Genomic DNA, 16,984 nt, shown 5'->3' on the forward strand with positions numbered 1-16,984 from the left:
TTTAGAAATGCATACACTGGGATACAACAGTCAAATACGAATTTTCATACAGATTTTAAAATCATTATCATCACCATCGCAGATTAGAAACAGGATGGAACAGACTAACCAATGAATACAAGTGAAATCCATATGGACCAGAAATAGACTTATCCATCAATCTCTAGTGTATTCATATACATGCATTTAGAGGCAATGTCTTAGGATTTATTAAAGTATAAAATAGTTTTTAAATGGTCATCCATACCAATAAATGCAAAGGTGATGTGGTTGGACCTTTGGCTGAGATTTTTTCCCACAGACCTCTCCTAACGTAATGAACAGTGGTACCAGCAATGTTGAATGTTCCAGAATGTTCTATCTTCCAGTCACTATTAATAGACTGTTTGCCGGCATCTCGGAGAGCTGCAGATAACATTGGGAAACAGTATAGAAGAAAATGGTTCATTTTCCAGTTGTTCTATGAGAATATTTTTTTTCCTACGCTGGTTCAGTTACAAAGCTATTTATGAGTAATAAGCATAATAAAGAAATCTGAGCAAGAAAACATTCTATCTGTTTTCCAGTTGGGATAAATGATAAAAGCCATATATTTAGAATTGCCTAAATTCTTTCCATATTTAGGACAGGGTTCAATAAAATAGTGAGTGGTTGAGATAAAGGGCTGCAGGATTTAGTTCATAATCATGCAATATGGATAGTGCAAACTATACATTGTGGACTCATTGTTTGTGCTACATGAATGCACTAGAACATGGTATTTTAAAAATAATTACAACAGCAACTAAGAAGATGCAATAGAATCACATTACTGCCCTCTATGAACTTCATGTGCCAATGTAGCTGGATCTTAAAATGTGCTTTGAACACAAGCTATTGATAAAAGTACTAGAGCTTTGAAATTACTAACTTAAAAAAGATGTGGTGATGGCAAGTGGCTTACATGGATTTGGGGGGGAAACCTTAAGAAGCATAAAGTTGGCTTATTTGTTCCAATCTATGATAAAGCTCAGGGTTGTATTCTACTACGGTAAGAGCAAAGCCATTAACATTAATGGACCCAAATTAGTCATGCCCATTAATTTCAGTGGGTCTACTTTGAGTGGTAGTTAGTTGGCTACAACCCTCAGTTTCCTGGATTCACCTCATCCTGCACCTCATTATCTTCTTACTACGACCACAGGTCACAAAACTCCAACAGAAGCTACAATGAATACATCTTTCCATCAAGGGAATGGGCTTCATTTTGCAGAGCTTTTTAGGCTACACCAATCACAAACATGTAATCTGTGCTGTGGGGCCTTTGCAAAGCCAGAGCTCCCAGATCTTCTTTCAATAGCATGCCCCCAAAGTATGCCCCACAGAAGGGTTCATGGTTATCTCTACAGCTGTGGTGCTCAACTGGGCCATCAGGCTGGGAAAAGAGGGTGGATGGAGCATGAGAGATATGAGAGGGTCATTGGTGGTAGTGGTTGAGCAGATTACACTGGACGGCAGGTGGGGTGGCCCCATCCAGGACATAACGGTGATAGCCCTTGTTCTCCTCTCAAGTCAGTTGTTTTCTGTCCTCCACAAGTAACATACTGTAATTTCCCTTCAATGCAACTCTCACAAGTTATAATAACTTGTACCAAGCTGTCTTGATATCACAGCCACATGAAAATCCCTGGCTCACAGTTCCGAGCCTGCCTCCCTTGGCTGTCCAATTCCTTCCTTGCTCTTTAGATTTTCCTTTTGTAAACTCTCCGACTTCTTTGTCTTTCCCCCTCAATCTCTTTCCATTCCACTGACTCATCCATCAGTTTTCTGATTCTTAGTCCATGGCCTGCTCTGCTCATTTTGGCCAAGCACGGTGGCCCTTTGCTTCCCTAGCTCCTTGGACTTCAGCCTGTCCCACAAAGCTACTCCTGTCCCAAGGACATGTGCGAGGTATCAGTCCCAGGCAAACTGACAACTTTTTCTTCCTTCCCAGACGTTGAGCTGGAAACTGTCTGGAAACTTGGTTCCCTGAGCTGTTGGAATGTTTGTGAACACTGTATACCAGCTCTGACAAGTGGTGTTAGAAAGTTCACTTTCATAAATCCAACAATATATAGATTAGATAAACTCATAGTACGTGATTAGTTCTTATTACTTTTCTGTATTTTACTCTTTATATTTGCCGTAAGTCACCTTGAGACCTCTTTGGTATAAAGTGGCTAATAAATAACAATAACTGAATTTGGAGTTCTGGTAGCTTATCATCCAATTCCCAACAATTCGCCACATCTTCCCCCAACTTCATCAGTATGATCACCATTTGGATGTCAAACTAACAAAAACCATCAAGCAACAGGGGAGAAAGTTAACAATTCAATGCCTAGGAGTGGGAAAAGAAGTTTGGTCCAGCGCTGAAAGAATAACAATGTTGGTACCAGGCAAACTTCCTTGGAGAGAAATTCTATACAAGGGAGTCCGAGTTACTACTGAAAAGGGTCCTCTCTCTTGTAGTAACAGGAGGGCTTCCAATGATGACCTAACAGGTCAGGCAGGTTCAAATGTAAACTACTGGGGTCCCAAGCTATGTAAATATTTACAGAGCAAAACCAACCCTCTGAATTGCGCCCAGAAATGTATCAGAAGCAGCGCACCCAGGCTAGAATAAGTGTTATATATTTGGATTGCAGGCTCCTTGTTATGAGTCTGGTTGATGAATTTTGCACTAGCTTTAATTTCTGGACAGTCTTCAAGAGCAGCCCCATGGGCAATGGACTGCAGTAATCTAACCTCAGTATTATTGGAGCATAGGAACAAAGCTGGTGGGTGCTCTGTGCGTCAGAGTAATGTACCCAGAAGCAAAGGATAAGCAAATGGAAATTATTATTATGAGACTGGGGACAGTTGTGCTCTGATGTCAGCCTCCCAGAGACAGGTGGATAGCTGCTGTCAGAAACAAAACCCTACACTTGGTGGAAGTTGTTCTGTCCCATTAGATATGTTCTTCAGATATAAGGGGGGGGGACCTAGAACTATTAAACTTGTTCCACAGCCTTTCAACCCATATATCTTGGGCAAATAGCAATTATCCCAATTAACATGGTCTGTTTCTCATCACCTTTGTGCTCAAAGCAGTACACCCAGACTTCCAGCACTCAACATGATGAACACTGTTAGAAGTCTTAACTTTCACACGTGTGAAAATAATCCGATAAATAACCTGCAGGATTTGAAAGCTCACAAAGCTCTTAAGAACCCTTTTGATCATGATGCTCATTTGTATCATTTGCTTGTGTGGTTAGCACATGTGCAAAATACCTCATCTATTCTCGCGAAGTGCTAAATGTTAGCACTTACATTTCTAGACATTTTTAACTGTGGCCTTTGCAAATGGACATTAATTTGATCTTTCCTGCCAGGAATAACTTTTTTTGGCCAACTCTTTCCTCTCCCAGGCCCAATCAATCCCCAAAAGCATTCAATGAGGTCAACTTAGATACACTTCAAGGAACTGAGGGATACGCAACTTTGTCATTGCTGATATATAATTCTTCATTCTCTCTCTCTCTCTCTCTCTCTCTCTCTCTCTCTCTCTCTCTCTCTGTAACGTGAATCTTGAATGCCTCAGGCCCCTTAATCAGATATATGAAGTCAAAGAGACTTGATGTCATTCTCTGGACAAGACTGCCCGAAACATTCTTTCTCACTGAAATTCCATGCTTGGCATTCGTGATGTGAAAGTGCCTTAACTGCTCAGTCCTTGCCCAAATCTCTTCATAAAGTTGTATGTTAACATGAGTCATTCCTGGCAATCAACTGCCGTCCTATCCATATTTGTACTGTTTTGTTATGTTTCTATGGGAAACAATGGCAATAGCACCATCAACTGGCAGCAACACAACTACATTATCCAACAATCACGCATGCCACTAAGGCACAGTGCAATGAATCTGAATAGCACAAAATTCCTAAAACATCCTTGCAGCATCCAGTAATGTTACAGTTCTAAGAGGTTTCTTTCTCTGCTGTAATATCTCAACATTTTAACGTTTTCTACCTGACCAGTGATTAAAAGTAGATAGATTCTTCTCCACCCAATGGACGGACATCTTTGGTACAGGAGTACAGCAGAGAGAGAGAGAGTTTGGATTTGATATCCCGCTTTATCACTACCCGAAGGAGTCTCAAAGTGGCTAACATTCTCCTTTCCCCTCCTCCCCCACAACAGACACCCTGTGAGGTGGGTGGGGCTGAGAGACTTCAAAGAAGTGTGACTAGCCCAAGGTCACCCAGCAGCTGCATGTGGAGGAGCGGAGACACGAACCCGGTTCCCCAGATTATGAGTCTACCACTCTTAACCACTACACCACACTGGCTCTCCATGGGAAGCACCATGGTTGTTTCCCAGCCATCTTGTTTCTGAACAATTACCAAATGAAGTCCCAAAGCACAAAATGCTGATATTTTAGGAAGTGTAGCTAGCCTATCAGATACAGTACAGTTGCATCTTATGTGGAAACAGCTCCAAGGATTCTGTATATACACAAAAATCACATATACCCAAACCCTTGAATTATACAATGCCAAGTTCATTCCCTCACAGCAGACAAGCCAACACTATCTTGACATAAACAGTGTTCACATTCAAAGCCTTCACAGTCTGTACAGGTGGGTCAATAATAATAATAATAATAATAATAATAATAATAATAATAATAATTTATTTATACCCCGCCCATCTGGCTGGGTTTCCACAGCCACTCTGGGCGGCTTCCAAGAGAAATATTAGAATACACTAATTTCTTAAAGATTAAAAGCTTCCCTAGACATGGCTGCCTTCAGATGTCCTCTAAAAGTCTGGTAGTTATTATATGAAAACAGCTTCATTTCAGGGAAATGGGCAATGCATCTCAAAATCTTCCTGAGCCCTTTGGTTTGGTTTGTCAATTGCATAATGAGGCCTGCTAAAAGTATGCTCTGGTTTTGAAGGAGAAAATGGGCATGTGCATTACATCCAAAAAGTTGTAAAGGGGATACCTCAGTTTTAAAACGTTCAAAGCAAATACTTTTCAACTCCAGGAAAAGAAAACATTGGATGTGATCAAACCAAAGCAATCTACACACAGTTGTGCAAAAGGTAAAATTCTAGCTGGCCTTGCATTCCGTATTGGGACACTAAGTCTAGCGTCATCTCTTTGTAGCTGCTTAGCTGACTTTTATCCTGGAAGCCATCATCATGAAATTCAGCTGCTTCAAGGCAAGTTCCCCCTACCTGGTGATCTTGAGATGTTTTGGACTTCAATTTCCATAATTCCTGACCGCTGGCCATGGTTGTTGGGAGTTGCAGTCCAAAATATCTCTTAAGGCCTCAAGTTGACGACGACTAGAGAAAGTCATGCCTTACCTTTTTGTAAAACCAACCAACCTTTTTCATAGCTGCCAAGTTTTCCCTTTTCTCATGAGGAAGCCTATTCAGCATAAGGGAATTTCCCTTAAAAAAAGGGAGAACTTGGCAGCTATGACCTTTTTTAAGGTACTACCTTGTGGAGTGAAAAAAAATCGAGACATGAGTTTAGAGTCACTGGCTGCATGGACTAACTGCCTCTCAGTGATGTCAGAGCCACTTTCTTATGATGCCATTACACATACCTGCCAAATTGCTGTCAGAGAAATAAGGGACCGGGCCGGAAATAGCAGACCGGAAGTAGCGCTGCCGCCATTTTGGAACTGGGCGGAGCATGCTCATAAGTGACTTTTGATACTGCTCTGCCCAGTTCCAAAATGGCCGCCGCACCAGAAGTCGCACTGCAGCCATTTTGGAACTGGGCAGAGCAGCATCAAAAGTCACTTCTGAGCATGCTCCGCCCAGTTCCAAAATGGCCGCCACGCCAGAATAAACCGGGGGAAAACAAAAAAATCTGGTTTTTCAGCTAGGAACTGCTGGAAAAACGGGGATTTCCCAGGGAAAACGGGAGACTTGGCAGCTATGGCTATTACAGTGGTACCTCTAGTTACAAACTTAATTTGTTCCGGAGGTCTGTTCTTAACCTTAAACTGTTCTTAACTAGATGTGTGCTTTCGCTAATGGGGCCTCTTGCTGCCGCTGCACTGCCGGCACACAATTTCCATTCTCATCCTGGGGCAAAGTTCTCAACTCGAGGTAACTCTTCCGGGTTAGCAGAGTTTGTAACCTGAAGTGTTTGTAACTCGAGGTACCACTGTACTTTCCATTGGTGTGTGTCTCACATGTAGGCCAACTGCAATAAATAAATAAAAAAGATCTAGTAAGTCTCTACGGCACCTTTCCGCAATTAAGTGGCAAAAGTACACAATTACAAAATAAAACCTATCAGTAAAAACAGCTAGACCAGATAAAAATTACAGTATGAAAGCAGCAGCTAACAAAAATGCTGAAAACCAACACCGCTGACACAGTGCCTCAACAGGCAAAAAATATGTCTACACTGGGCTTTTCTGTACTGCTAGACTAGCACAGGGGTGACTAAATTTGCTCTGCTTGAGGAGGCAGTTGCAAGCTTAGGAGCTGTCACCAAGAAGGCCCTCTCTTGTGTCTTACTGCTATGGTCCTTCCTATAAACAGGGTTACCAAACTGTTTTGTCAAAGTGGTTATTTTACTGGCTTGGGGTGGGTGAGAGCTAAAACATGCTCCATATAAGAGCCCTGGAGATTTTTTTTTCCTGTGGCCCTCAAAGCTCCTCCCCACAGAAATATTTTGGCAGTGGCAGCAGAATTTCAATGTTTATAAAATGGGTCTGTTGCACATTTTATCACTGTCTCTGGTTAAATTATTGTGCTCCCAAAGGTACTGAAAAGTTGCTCGTGGCAAGCATTTCTGCAGCGCTCTCTGCTCCTATATCTCTTCCTGCAGATCGTGTCCTCCCTTAAAGAGTGTGTTGCAGTGTGACCTGGCAACCAAACTCTGTGTTGTGGGTGGGTACGATTGGATAGCCACAACACCCTATTGATAGGTCCCTTGATGCTGGGTTTAATCAGGCCAATGGGATGCTAGCCAAACCGATCAAGGGACCAATATATGCCCATACACGTGACTCAGAGCTTCCTCTTTTGGTCAGTGCATCGGAACACCCACCCACCTCTCCCTACTTTTAAGGCTTTTTTTGTGCTTGACCTTGCTATGCCGTCATCTGTCATTGGAACAGGGGCACGGCAGGTATTTTCCCCACTTCGTCACAACTTGTAAGGTTGCGGATAGGCTCTGGTTCAGGTGATAGGGATGGGAGAACGCTCTCGCCATCCCTATGTGAAGGGTATTCCGTTAAAGGAATCCAGAGACTCAATGGTTTGGTTATCCTTGTGAGGGGGTTGTGCCCGTGCCTGAGTCGAGGGGGACATCTGAGTGGTGGACACAGCATGTCCCTGGCTTTCCGACATTCCAGGTGTTCACCCTTGGCTGACCTATGCTTGTGCCCTGGGTCAGCGCTACCTGCAATGGTGCAGGGAGCTAGTCAAACCAGAGCCTATGCAACCACTCACCTGATGTAATCAATAAAGTTGTGGTCTCAATTCTGCCAAAAACCAAACCAAAATTTGAGTCTTGCCTGAATTTATTTATAGCGGGAGATTTAAAGGTCTAAACACGCAACTTCGCTGTGCAATAATCCATTCTCTGAAGCTACAGATGCAACCACTGCTGGGAGAAGCAGAAAGGCAGCAGCCAAAGCATGTGCCCCTCATTTATGGGGGTAATTATGCTATTCAATTTGGAGGGATTAATTTGGAGGCAATGTGGAGACATTAATTTGCCTGCATTCTGTGCAGTGGATGATCGGAACTGGCTTGCAGCAGGAAAAGGATGAAAGAATTGGCGTTGCATTTTTCAGGGACATGCTTTTGCCTTGTACTCAGGTTCCTGCGCAAGTTCTTGTCAATAGTTTTACTGGGCGGAGTGAGGGGTTCCATCCATATAAAGCACATCCAGGCCAGAAAATTCTGTTGGCTGGCTAGTAGAGGAGCTCTCGTGAAAATCTTCAAACCTCAGGTTTATATCACAATCTGATCTCCACTAATTTGGGGCTTTATGAACCAACATTTTCAATTAAACCCAGTTGGCAGCCAGCACTTCTCTTGTAACAGAGAAGTCACACGCTCTTGATAACAGTCTAGCTGCAGCGTTCTGGACCAGCTCAAGTTTCGGAACACTTTTCAAGGCGGTCCCACAGACAGCACTAAGAGTAGTCCATTCAAGATGTAACTAAGGTATCGTTATGTCATTATGACCAGATCTGGCATTCCAAGGAATGGATGCAGTTTATTTTATTTACAGCATTTCTAGGTCACCAAATAACCAAGGATTTTGAGGTGTTTTATACAAGTTAAAAACAAGAAGTTGATAAAGCAGCAACCTCAGGTATGTGAAAATGCCCTTGGCCACTATTTCTACCTGGGCACTCAAGCTCGAATAAAGGTCCAGGGTCACACCCAAACTGGATTTCCAAATCCTTAGAAATCTAGCTTCTAATTAGCATCAGTTCCTGTGTGTGTGTGTGTGTGTGTGTGAGAGAGAGAGAGAGAGAGAGAGAGAGAGAATGCAAAATAGGCTAAATACACTCATTCAAATTTCTTATGTTAAAGAGAATATTTTAATAATTCCAACTACCTCAGAAAGTATAATTTTAATGCCGGTTATTAGACTTGCAAATTGATTCCGTGTATACTTATTTGCAAGAAAGCTCTGCTGATTTCAAGGGTGCTTGTGGCTAAGTAATGATCCACAGATTTGTAGCTTTCGTGACTAAAAAAGGAGTAACTGCCTCATATCACCTTTCAGTTTTCAGTCTACTGCTTTGGCAAATTTAGATTCCTCTAAATAGTTCCACAAGGCATAAGCAAATATCAATTGAGCATGACAACCCCTAATACTCCTAAATCTGGCTATTTTCCAAAATGTGCTTTCAGTTGCTGTCAGTTGTACCTATTGCGTTAGCACTTACAACTAAACCTGAAGCTTGGACTCTGACTGCCAATTTTTCTCTTACAAAAAAGAATTTATCCTTTGATAGATTATAAGGGACAGCAGGCCCCTCGGAGTCTTCATTGTTTCCACATTTTCCAAAGCAATTCAGAATCTTTTGTTTATTGGGGGGGGGGGACCTATTGATTTTACAGAGTTGTATGTTTTGATACTTGTATCAATTAAAATATATTTTAAGATTATAGTTTTTTTAATCAATTATTACAAAATTGTCAAACAAACTGATAACAGCTTGCAAACAACAACAACTAAGTAAACTTGAGAACCACCGTTTAGGATGTGCAATGAAAAAAAACATGCTGTTTTTATCTTTCGTTCCTTGGATTTAATTTTTAAACATTTCTTTCTTCTGAGAATCTTTTACCTGCACTTTGTTCATTTGGATTTAATTTCTTTGATTTTGGGTTTTCAATAAAGAAAATGGACATGGGAGAGGGAAGGTCTACCTCCTTGTGGACCTTGTGGGCGACAGCTTGCCGGGGGCTGACTGGGGCGAATAGGAGACCAACATTATCTGCAAGGCCAAAGGTTCCCCACCCGGAAAGTAATTACTTGCCTAAAGCTATTTAGTGACCCTAGTGTGACATTTGAACTGGAGTGTATTCCACACTCACAGTTTCTGTTTTGAATCTATGGAGAATATTTTTTTAAAAAAAGGAATAAAGTTTGCTATCTTTTTTGTCAAGTACATATTACAATTATGGACAAAACACAACTCACCCAAGTAGCTGTGAGCCGGTTTTTCTTCCACAACTTTGATTCTTCTTGCCCCTGCAGGTATCACCAATGCTTCCACATAACCTAATTACAAGATGAAATATTCCATGTGATGCTCGTAATCAACAAACACAAAAGATTTGTTTTAAAGAAATACAATAGTGTTCATGTCTGATTTCCTCTTCTTGTTTATGATGTTTTAGAATCCCATTGCCTCTCATTCTGTCAGTGTCTCTGGACTGACCCTCTGGAAGCTAGATATTTATTTTTTACTGTGTGCTTGGCACTGTTGCCTTCTTATTGAATCAGCCAATATTAATTTATTGAATCTCCCTTGAGTTGGATAGTTCCTGGGTCAAGCAGAGATGCTGAAAGGGTTGTTGTCGGTGCTGACTCCATGGAGCCAGAAAACATAGGTGGGGAATCTTCACCCTGCATGAAATATTCTTATGAATCTGCTTTTATGAATTTGCCAATTGTCTTCTTCAAGTTACGCTTTCAGTATCCCTTTGTTCCAGGTATTCCCTTGGTTCCAGCGCTGGGGAGACAGGACATGAGAATTACTAGGACAACACACCTGGCAGCTGCTTGGATGGAGGCCTGTAGCCAATTGTGCCCAGCAGCTGAAAACACCCCACTCTACGACTCAAAGAGCACTGACAATGGACTGGTTTTCTTTCTGGTCTGTGTCTGGAGCATCAATAACAGCCTGATCTGAATAGATACCATAGGGACTGCAGGGCATTCAGCTCATAGATTAGTCACAACGACAATAATCTGGTGGCCAGCCACACAGTGGTACCTTGGTTCTCAAACTTAATCCATTCCAGAAGTGTGTTCCAAACCCAAAGCATTCCAAAACCAAGGCACGCTTTCCCATAGAACAGGCATAGGCAAACTCGGCCCTCCAGATGCTTTGGGACTACATTTCCCACCATCCCTGACCACTGGTCCTGTTGCCTAGGGATGATGGGAGTTGTAGTCCGAAAACATCTGGAGGGCCGTGTTTGCCTATGTCTGCCATAGAAAGTCCATAATGCAAAATGGATTAATCCATTCCAGGCTTTTAAAAACAACCTCTAAAAGAGCAATTTAACATGAATTTTACTCTCTAAAGAGACCATTGATCCATAAAATGAAAACAATAAACAATGTACTGCAGTCAGTAGCTGAACTGGGTTCCACAAAGTAAACAAAAAACAAAAAACAAAACAAAAGAGCAGCGAATACAAAAATGCAAAATAAATAGCAAAAACAGACAGACCTCAGCGTAACACTCAAAACGGAAGTGTGGCACTCAAAACGGAGCACGTTCGGCTTCCGAAAAAATTCACAAACCAGAACACTTACCGGTTTGCACTGTTTGGGTTCCAAGTTGTTTGAGTGCCAAAGCGTTTGAGAACCAAAGTACCACTGTACTTCCAAGTTGGTGGAAGTGCTTAACCAGTTATTGCCGTTTGTTGACTTCTGCCTTCCGGATTAGCCAGAAGGCCATCTTGGCGGTTCCATTGTTAACAGGCAAGTTGTAAGCAATGCTGGACGATTCCTTCTCACACGATGCAAAGTTCATGAATACCATAAATAAAATGGTTGTCGCCTGGTTCAACCCAGTGTGTTTTTGTCCTTTCTCTGACGCTGCCCCACCCCGGCAAAACTCTACCTCTTAGCTCATGCCTGCCGTATGGAGTTGGATTGTGGTGGCGTGAAACTTTAATTGCTTGTTTAAATCCCACTGCATTTCCACAAATCTCCCAGAATACTTGCATTTCCAGAGACATCAATAATTAAAATTCCCTAATGGCCTTCTTCACATTGCTCATGAAATAATATTCTTTCAGCATATTATTCCCTTTCAACAATGTACATACACACTGTATAGTCAGAGGCCACCACAACCCAGAAGTAAAACAAACAGCAACAACATAGCATCATTGTTTGACATCTCTATCTTGTATCTCTCTCACCCAAATTTGTTAATGTCTGCTGATAATATAGTGTCCTTCTTTTTACATTTCCCTTTTCTACTAAAAAAAATTACCCTAAACAGCACATAGTATGTGTGTGTATTTATTTAAGATTCAGTAACAAGTAAGAGGGTTATGCCCTATGCCGGATATCATATTTTATTTTATTTCAATTAAACAATGTTTCCTGTAACTATAAATGGGTAGCATCCAAGAGACTCACAGATAATGTGCTCACCGATCTCATCCACAAATGTCGTAATCTGCAGTGAGACTCATTCATAGATTCTAATTCCCTACAAGATCAGGCCACACACATCTAATGTGTCAATGAGATTACATAATACCCCTGTGCCTTTAATATTAAGAATGTAAGAATATAAGAAGATGCCTGCTGGATCAAACCAACATTCCTACATAAACAGTATGTTTCAGAAATAAACTTCCAGCGTTTACTTTTCCCCACTGTGGGGGGGCAAGGAAATGGGACTCCCAGATTTCCTTCCAGACTCATCAGAAATGACTTGGCAAATTCTGAATAAAATTCTGAAGAACCCTATCCAAAATAAACAAATATAAGGCATGTGTGTTATATGTCTATACAGTGATCTACAGTTGAATGAACACAAGAGAGGAAGACATTCCTTCAAACATTTCTTTGGGCAGAAACCACAGCAATGACACTGATTCAAGAAAAACAAATAGTGCTTTATCATTAAGACCACAGATAAGCACTGTGGTTGCAGACGTCCATAGAGTTATGCACACATAATTCTTGAAGAAATGAATGGGATTTGTATCCGTGTAGGCATAGGATTGTAGTCAGTGTTTTTACAGCCTTTTAAGTTGTTTCCATTGAGAAATATGCACATGGATCTACCCAGCAAGCTATTTCTGAAACTCAAGGAAGAGGGAGCGCTTCATAAGAACTGGCTACTGTGTTAAAACGGAGAGAAAAAGCCCGGGTGTTCATACACAATCCCTTTTGCGTTTGTGAAGTCAGATTATGGCAAACATGCTTAAAATCTGGGGTCTACATTAGAAGGCATTTCTGTGGTTTACGTTAGTTATTAAAACAGGAAAACATTTTCCTTTCAACAAGTACTCAGCCATGTAACTGGAAAGATTTAAACAGATTTCCTTATGGATATTTATTTTTGCCAGTATTTTATTGGTCAGTTTAAAATCTCTATAAATATAATTTCAATATCCAATCTCTCCAACTTTCTGTCTTCTGACTTAGACCTTCAGGGTAATTTGTGATTTTGCCTCCCTTTTCCTAGATTATCTCCATCCTAGGACACAACCGCACCTGAAGACTCAAAGCATGTCTTTAATTTTCTTTTCTGAAGCCCTGTTTGATTTGGTATAGATTGTGATGTTTACTGCTTTTGAAACGTCTTGGCTTCTAATTCAGTTTTTAAAAATACTTGCTGACTTATGCTGAATATTGAAATTTAACAATTTTGAAGACGCCTAAATTATAGCCCCACTGTTTCAAAAATATAGGCCGACGGCTGGCGCTTGGGCTAGATATGGGAAATAGTGAAATCAATTAAACTTATCACTTGCATTTTGCACAGAAAAGAGCAAAAATTCTTGATTTCTGGAAGAAGTGGACTAATTTTTGTAAATAATTATGGTAGGATATTTGATACATCCTATTTTTCATGCCCTGGGTGGCCTGATGGGTGACTTCCAAGGGCCTAGGTGTCATTCTGGCAGCAAACCTCCAACCACGCCAGCAGAATGTTACTTGTGCTGTATCCTGAGGCGCCTCAGATGGCCTCACACTGAGCAAACGATTGCATCCATAATGCAAAATTTAAAAATTCAAATTAAAAATGTTGGCTCTTCTGCAAAGTAACACACATCAGAATCTGGACAACTTTTAAGCTTCTCAGCTATTTCATTTAGGGGGGGGGATCATGTTAAGTATATATACTGAATTCAATATATATTGAATCTTTGGATATTTGCTCCCTTTTCTTTCCCTCATTTAATGTTTGAGTATTGGAGAGCTGCTAATCCAGATAAATGTTTATGTTCAACTATGGTAAATAAACCCAGGTATCATGTATCAAAAAGTAGGCAGTGGGGTTTACTAAATACTTGTTCCCATCTGTTCCTAATCTCAGCAGTAATAAGTCTGAACCTGGGTATAAGGAAAGCGTTTTCTTGCCCATACCTGCTTATCAAGAATGGAATGCTACCATTTAATCAACATAAAATATGAAAAGGTACTAATCGATTTATCTAATGCAGAGTGCTCATTACATTTACAAATTTCTGTAAGAAGCATTAAATTTAAAAGGTTGGGTTTGTTTTTACCTGCTCCCCGAGTATGATTAAAATCTCCTTTAACAACTCTGCACGATTTCCCATCTCCGTTGCAGATGCCACAGTGATCTTCCCACGCCAAAGATCCCAGAATGCCATCACAACCAAACTTCTGGAAGTGAAAATGAAGCATCATGACATTTTCACAGAAGGCTTCACTATGCCTCTCAATGTAGCTTGCAAGTATTAATATTACAACATAAGGAATTTACTCTGACGGCCAAAATAGACATGAACTTAATGGTGTGTCTGGCCTTTATATGCTTGCCCCTCCCCACTTTTTTGTTAAATAGCAGTTGAGAAGGACTGGGTTGGGGTGGGGTGGACTCCCCTCCCTCCCCCAGTGGTTGCTAAGTGCCCCAATCCATCTTGCATTCCTCTACAGGATAGCTCAGTTGGTAGAGCACGAGACTCTTAATCTCAGGCTCATGGGTTTGAGCCCCACGTTGGGCAAAGGATTCTGGCATTGCAGGGGGTTGGACTAGATGGCTCTCATGGTCCCTTCCAGCTCTACAATTCTATGATTCTTTGATTCCTAAGCAAAGTCAATGGGGAAGGGGAAGAGAGATTCACGTAAAATAAAAAATGATCCTAAAGGAAGCAATTAAAGGAACTGAAAACCCCTGATTGTTTAACAGTAAGAGATTAACACTGAAACCCTATACCAGGGGTGGCCAACTCCCAAGAGACTGCGATCTACTCACAGAGTTAAAAACTGGCGGTGATCTACCCACTTTTTTTTAGGAAGGAAAGCCCTGGGGTTTTTTTCGGGAGGAGGAAGGTCAGATTTTGGGGGGTTCAGGTCATACGTAGTTGTTGAGCTTTTTTCCAGGGAGGAGGGAATTCCCACTTGGGGGGGGGTCAGGGCTTTTTTAGGGGAGCCAAAGTTGTTGAGCTTCTTTGAGGGGAGCCAGCAATCTGCCAGTGATCTACCACAGATGTCCAGTGATCTACCAGTAGATCATGATCTACCTGTTGGACGTGCCTGCCCTATACATTTTGCTCATAAGTAAGTTCCATTTTCAATGAAGCTTACTTCCTGGTAAGTGGGCATAGAAGGGAAAAGACTCCTGGACAGCGAAGTCCAGTTAAAGGCGACTATGGGGTTGCGGCGCTCATCTCACTTCATGCCAAGGGAGCCAGAGTTTGTCCGCAGACAGCTTTCTGGGTCATGTGGCCAGCACTGACTAAACCACTTCTGGCACAACGGGAAACCAGAGCGCACGGAAACACCATTTACCTCCCCGCCGCAGCGGTACCTATTTAGCAACCTACAAGACTTTCAAAGGTCTTTTACTTTACTGCAGAATAAAAGCTCAGCAGAGAAAGTCCTTCATCATGCTGGTGATGTGGTTGAAAGAGAAGTGGGCATAACAGGATGTTTCTCCCTTCAAGGTATGCAGATGAGGAACAAGTCCCCCATCACAAGGAGGGTCTATAAGCAATAATGTCAGCTTTAGTTCTAGGAAGTTCTGCTACACAGATGCAGAAAGAAGGCATATGGAAAGTACTAAATTCCCCCCACCACCCCCATCCCACAAAGGCAGACTAAAGTTTAAAAGCAGGATTCAGGGATCCAAATGTTCAAGAAATACTGCACAATAAATAGATATGAAAATTTGGCTTCTGAATGTTGATTTACCTGACACCTGCCATTTGCACATATATCCAGTTCCTGATGACCGCATGGAGTTCCATCCATCACTTTCTCAGTGACTAGTATAGGCTGGTCTTTTCCATTTGGAGAGCAAAATAATGCACAAGGTTTTTCTGTTCAAGTAAGTGGAAACCAGGTTAGCTTGATAAACTTCATTTCATAGACACAAAATTCTGCTTGTACTGGTTGCGATACCAAGCTACATTTCTGCTATATTCCAGATGGGAATTATGGACACCTCTTCAAGCGTTTTACACCAGAGTTAGGTCAACATGCAAGGAAGGCAGTGGTGGGGGGCAAGCATAAAAACCTCACCCCTACCATGATATTGGAAGAAATGAGTCTCCTGTACTTGTGGTTGTTCCTGTGTGTTTTAGAACCCTGGGAAAACAGTACTTTGATCTCCAAGACATAGGCAGTGATGGGAAAGTACAATTGGCATTCCACCTGAAGGATAGGGTTCAATTCTCCAATGAAAGGGCTTTTCCTATTGGCTTTTCCCACTGGCTGAAGGCGGACAGCAACCTGGGCAACGCAGAACTGGGTAGCCTTAGTGCTGTATGACTGAGCTTTCCCTGTCCTCCTCATCCGATGGAGGTTCAGTGCTGGCATTTCTTTGAAAGATGTCCCTTCATCGAAGCAATCCAGAGAAGAAAGGGGAGAGCAGGGGTTAGAGAGAACAGAGGAGGTGAAGGATCAGAGCGAATCAGGGGAAGGTGCCTAGAAGCTAGAGCAGGGTTTCCCAAACTTAGGTGTCCAGCTGTTTTTGGACTACAACTCCCATCAACCCTAGCTAGCAGGACCAGGGATAATGGGAAATGTATTCCAAAAGCAGCTGGAGACCCAAGTTTGGGAAACCCTAGGCTAGAGGATAGGCACAGGGAAAAGAAGAAGAGTATGGAAGAAGAGAGGGGAAAACATTTTTAAATAGGCCTGAAGAGAAGTAACAGCAAGAGCAAAAAGAGGCAAGCTGGTTGCTTATAACTAAGGTTATGCCTGCGTCCCAAAAGTTGCTTCCTGTCTTCCGCCAGTGGGAGGAGCCATCAACCCAGCCCACCAACCTTTCACTGGGAATGGGAAAATGGCAATGGAAGGGGCAGAGCTACATCCTCTTCTCTATTGCATGTTTACTTAACTCTGACGCAGAACACCTGAAGAGGGTTCGAGACATGCAGTATTAAAATGAATGAGAGTTACACAAGATCGCAAACTCCCTCTCATTTCAGTAGGTTAAGCACAAGGAAAGCTCTCCTTCCAAGCAGACCTACTAACGAAGGGCATATTCCTTGGTCTCCTGCTAAGAGAATGGATGGTTT

General features: G+C 41.9%; 1 protein-coding gene across 3 annotated transcripts in view; it reads right to left on the reverse strand.

The window, feature by feature from the left end:
• The window catches only part of ADAMTS19 (ADAM metallopeptidase with thrombospondin type 1 motif 19), a 115,931-nt gene that overhangs the window by 23,368 nt on the left and 75,579 nt on the right, over positions 1–16,984 (reverse strand). For all 3 annotated transcript variants that reach the window (XM_060280126.2, XM_035099894.3, XM_035099895.3), the window contains 4 exons: positions 15,654–15,781; positions 14,003–14,123; positions 9,711–9,791; positions 248–405 (listed from right to left, as the gene is read on the reverse strand). In XM_060280126.2, the coding sequence (XP_060136109.2) occupies positions 248–405; positions 9,711–9,791; positions 14,003–14,123; positions 15,654–15,781 (488 nt within the window). The remainder of the gene's footprint in view (positions 1–247; positions 406–9,710; positions 9,792–14,002; positions 14,124–15,653; positions 15,782–16,984) is intronic.

Source organism: Zootoca vivipara, chromosome 10 (genome assembly GCF_965207765.1).
Source record: "Zootoca vivipara chromosome 10, rZooViv2.hap1.1, whole genome shotgun sequence".
Classification (NCBI taxonomy): domain Eukaryota; kingdom Metazoa; phylum Chordata; class Lepidosauria; order Squamata; family Lacertidae; genus Zootoca; species Zootoca vivipara.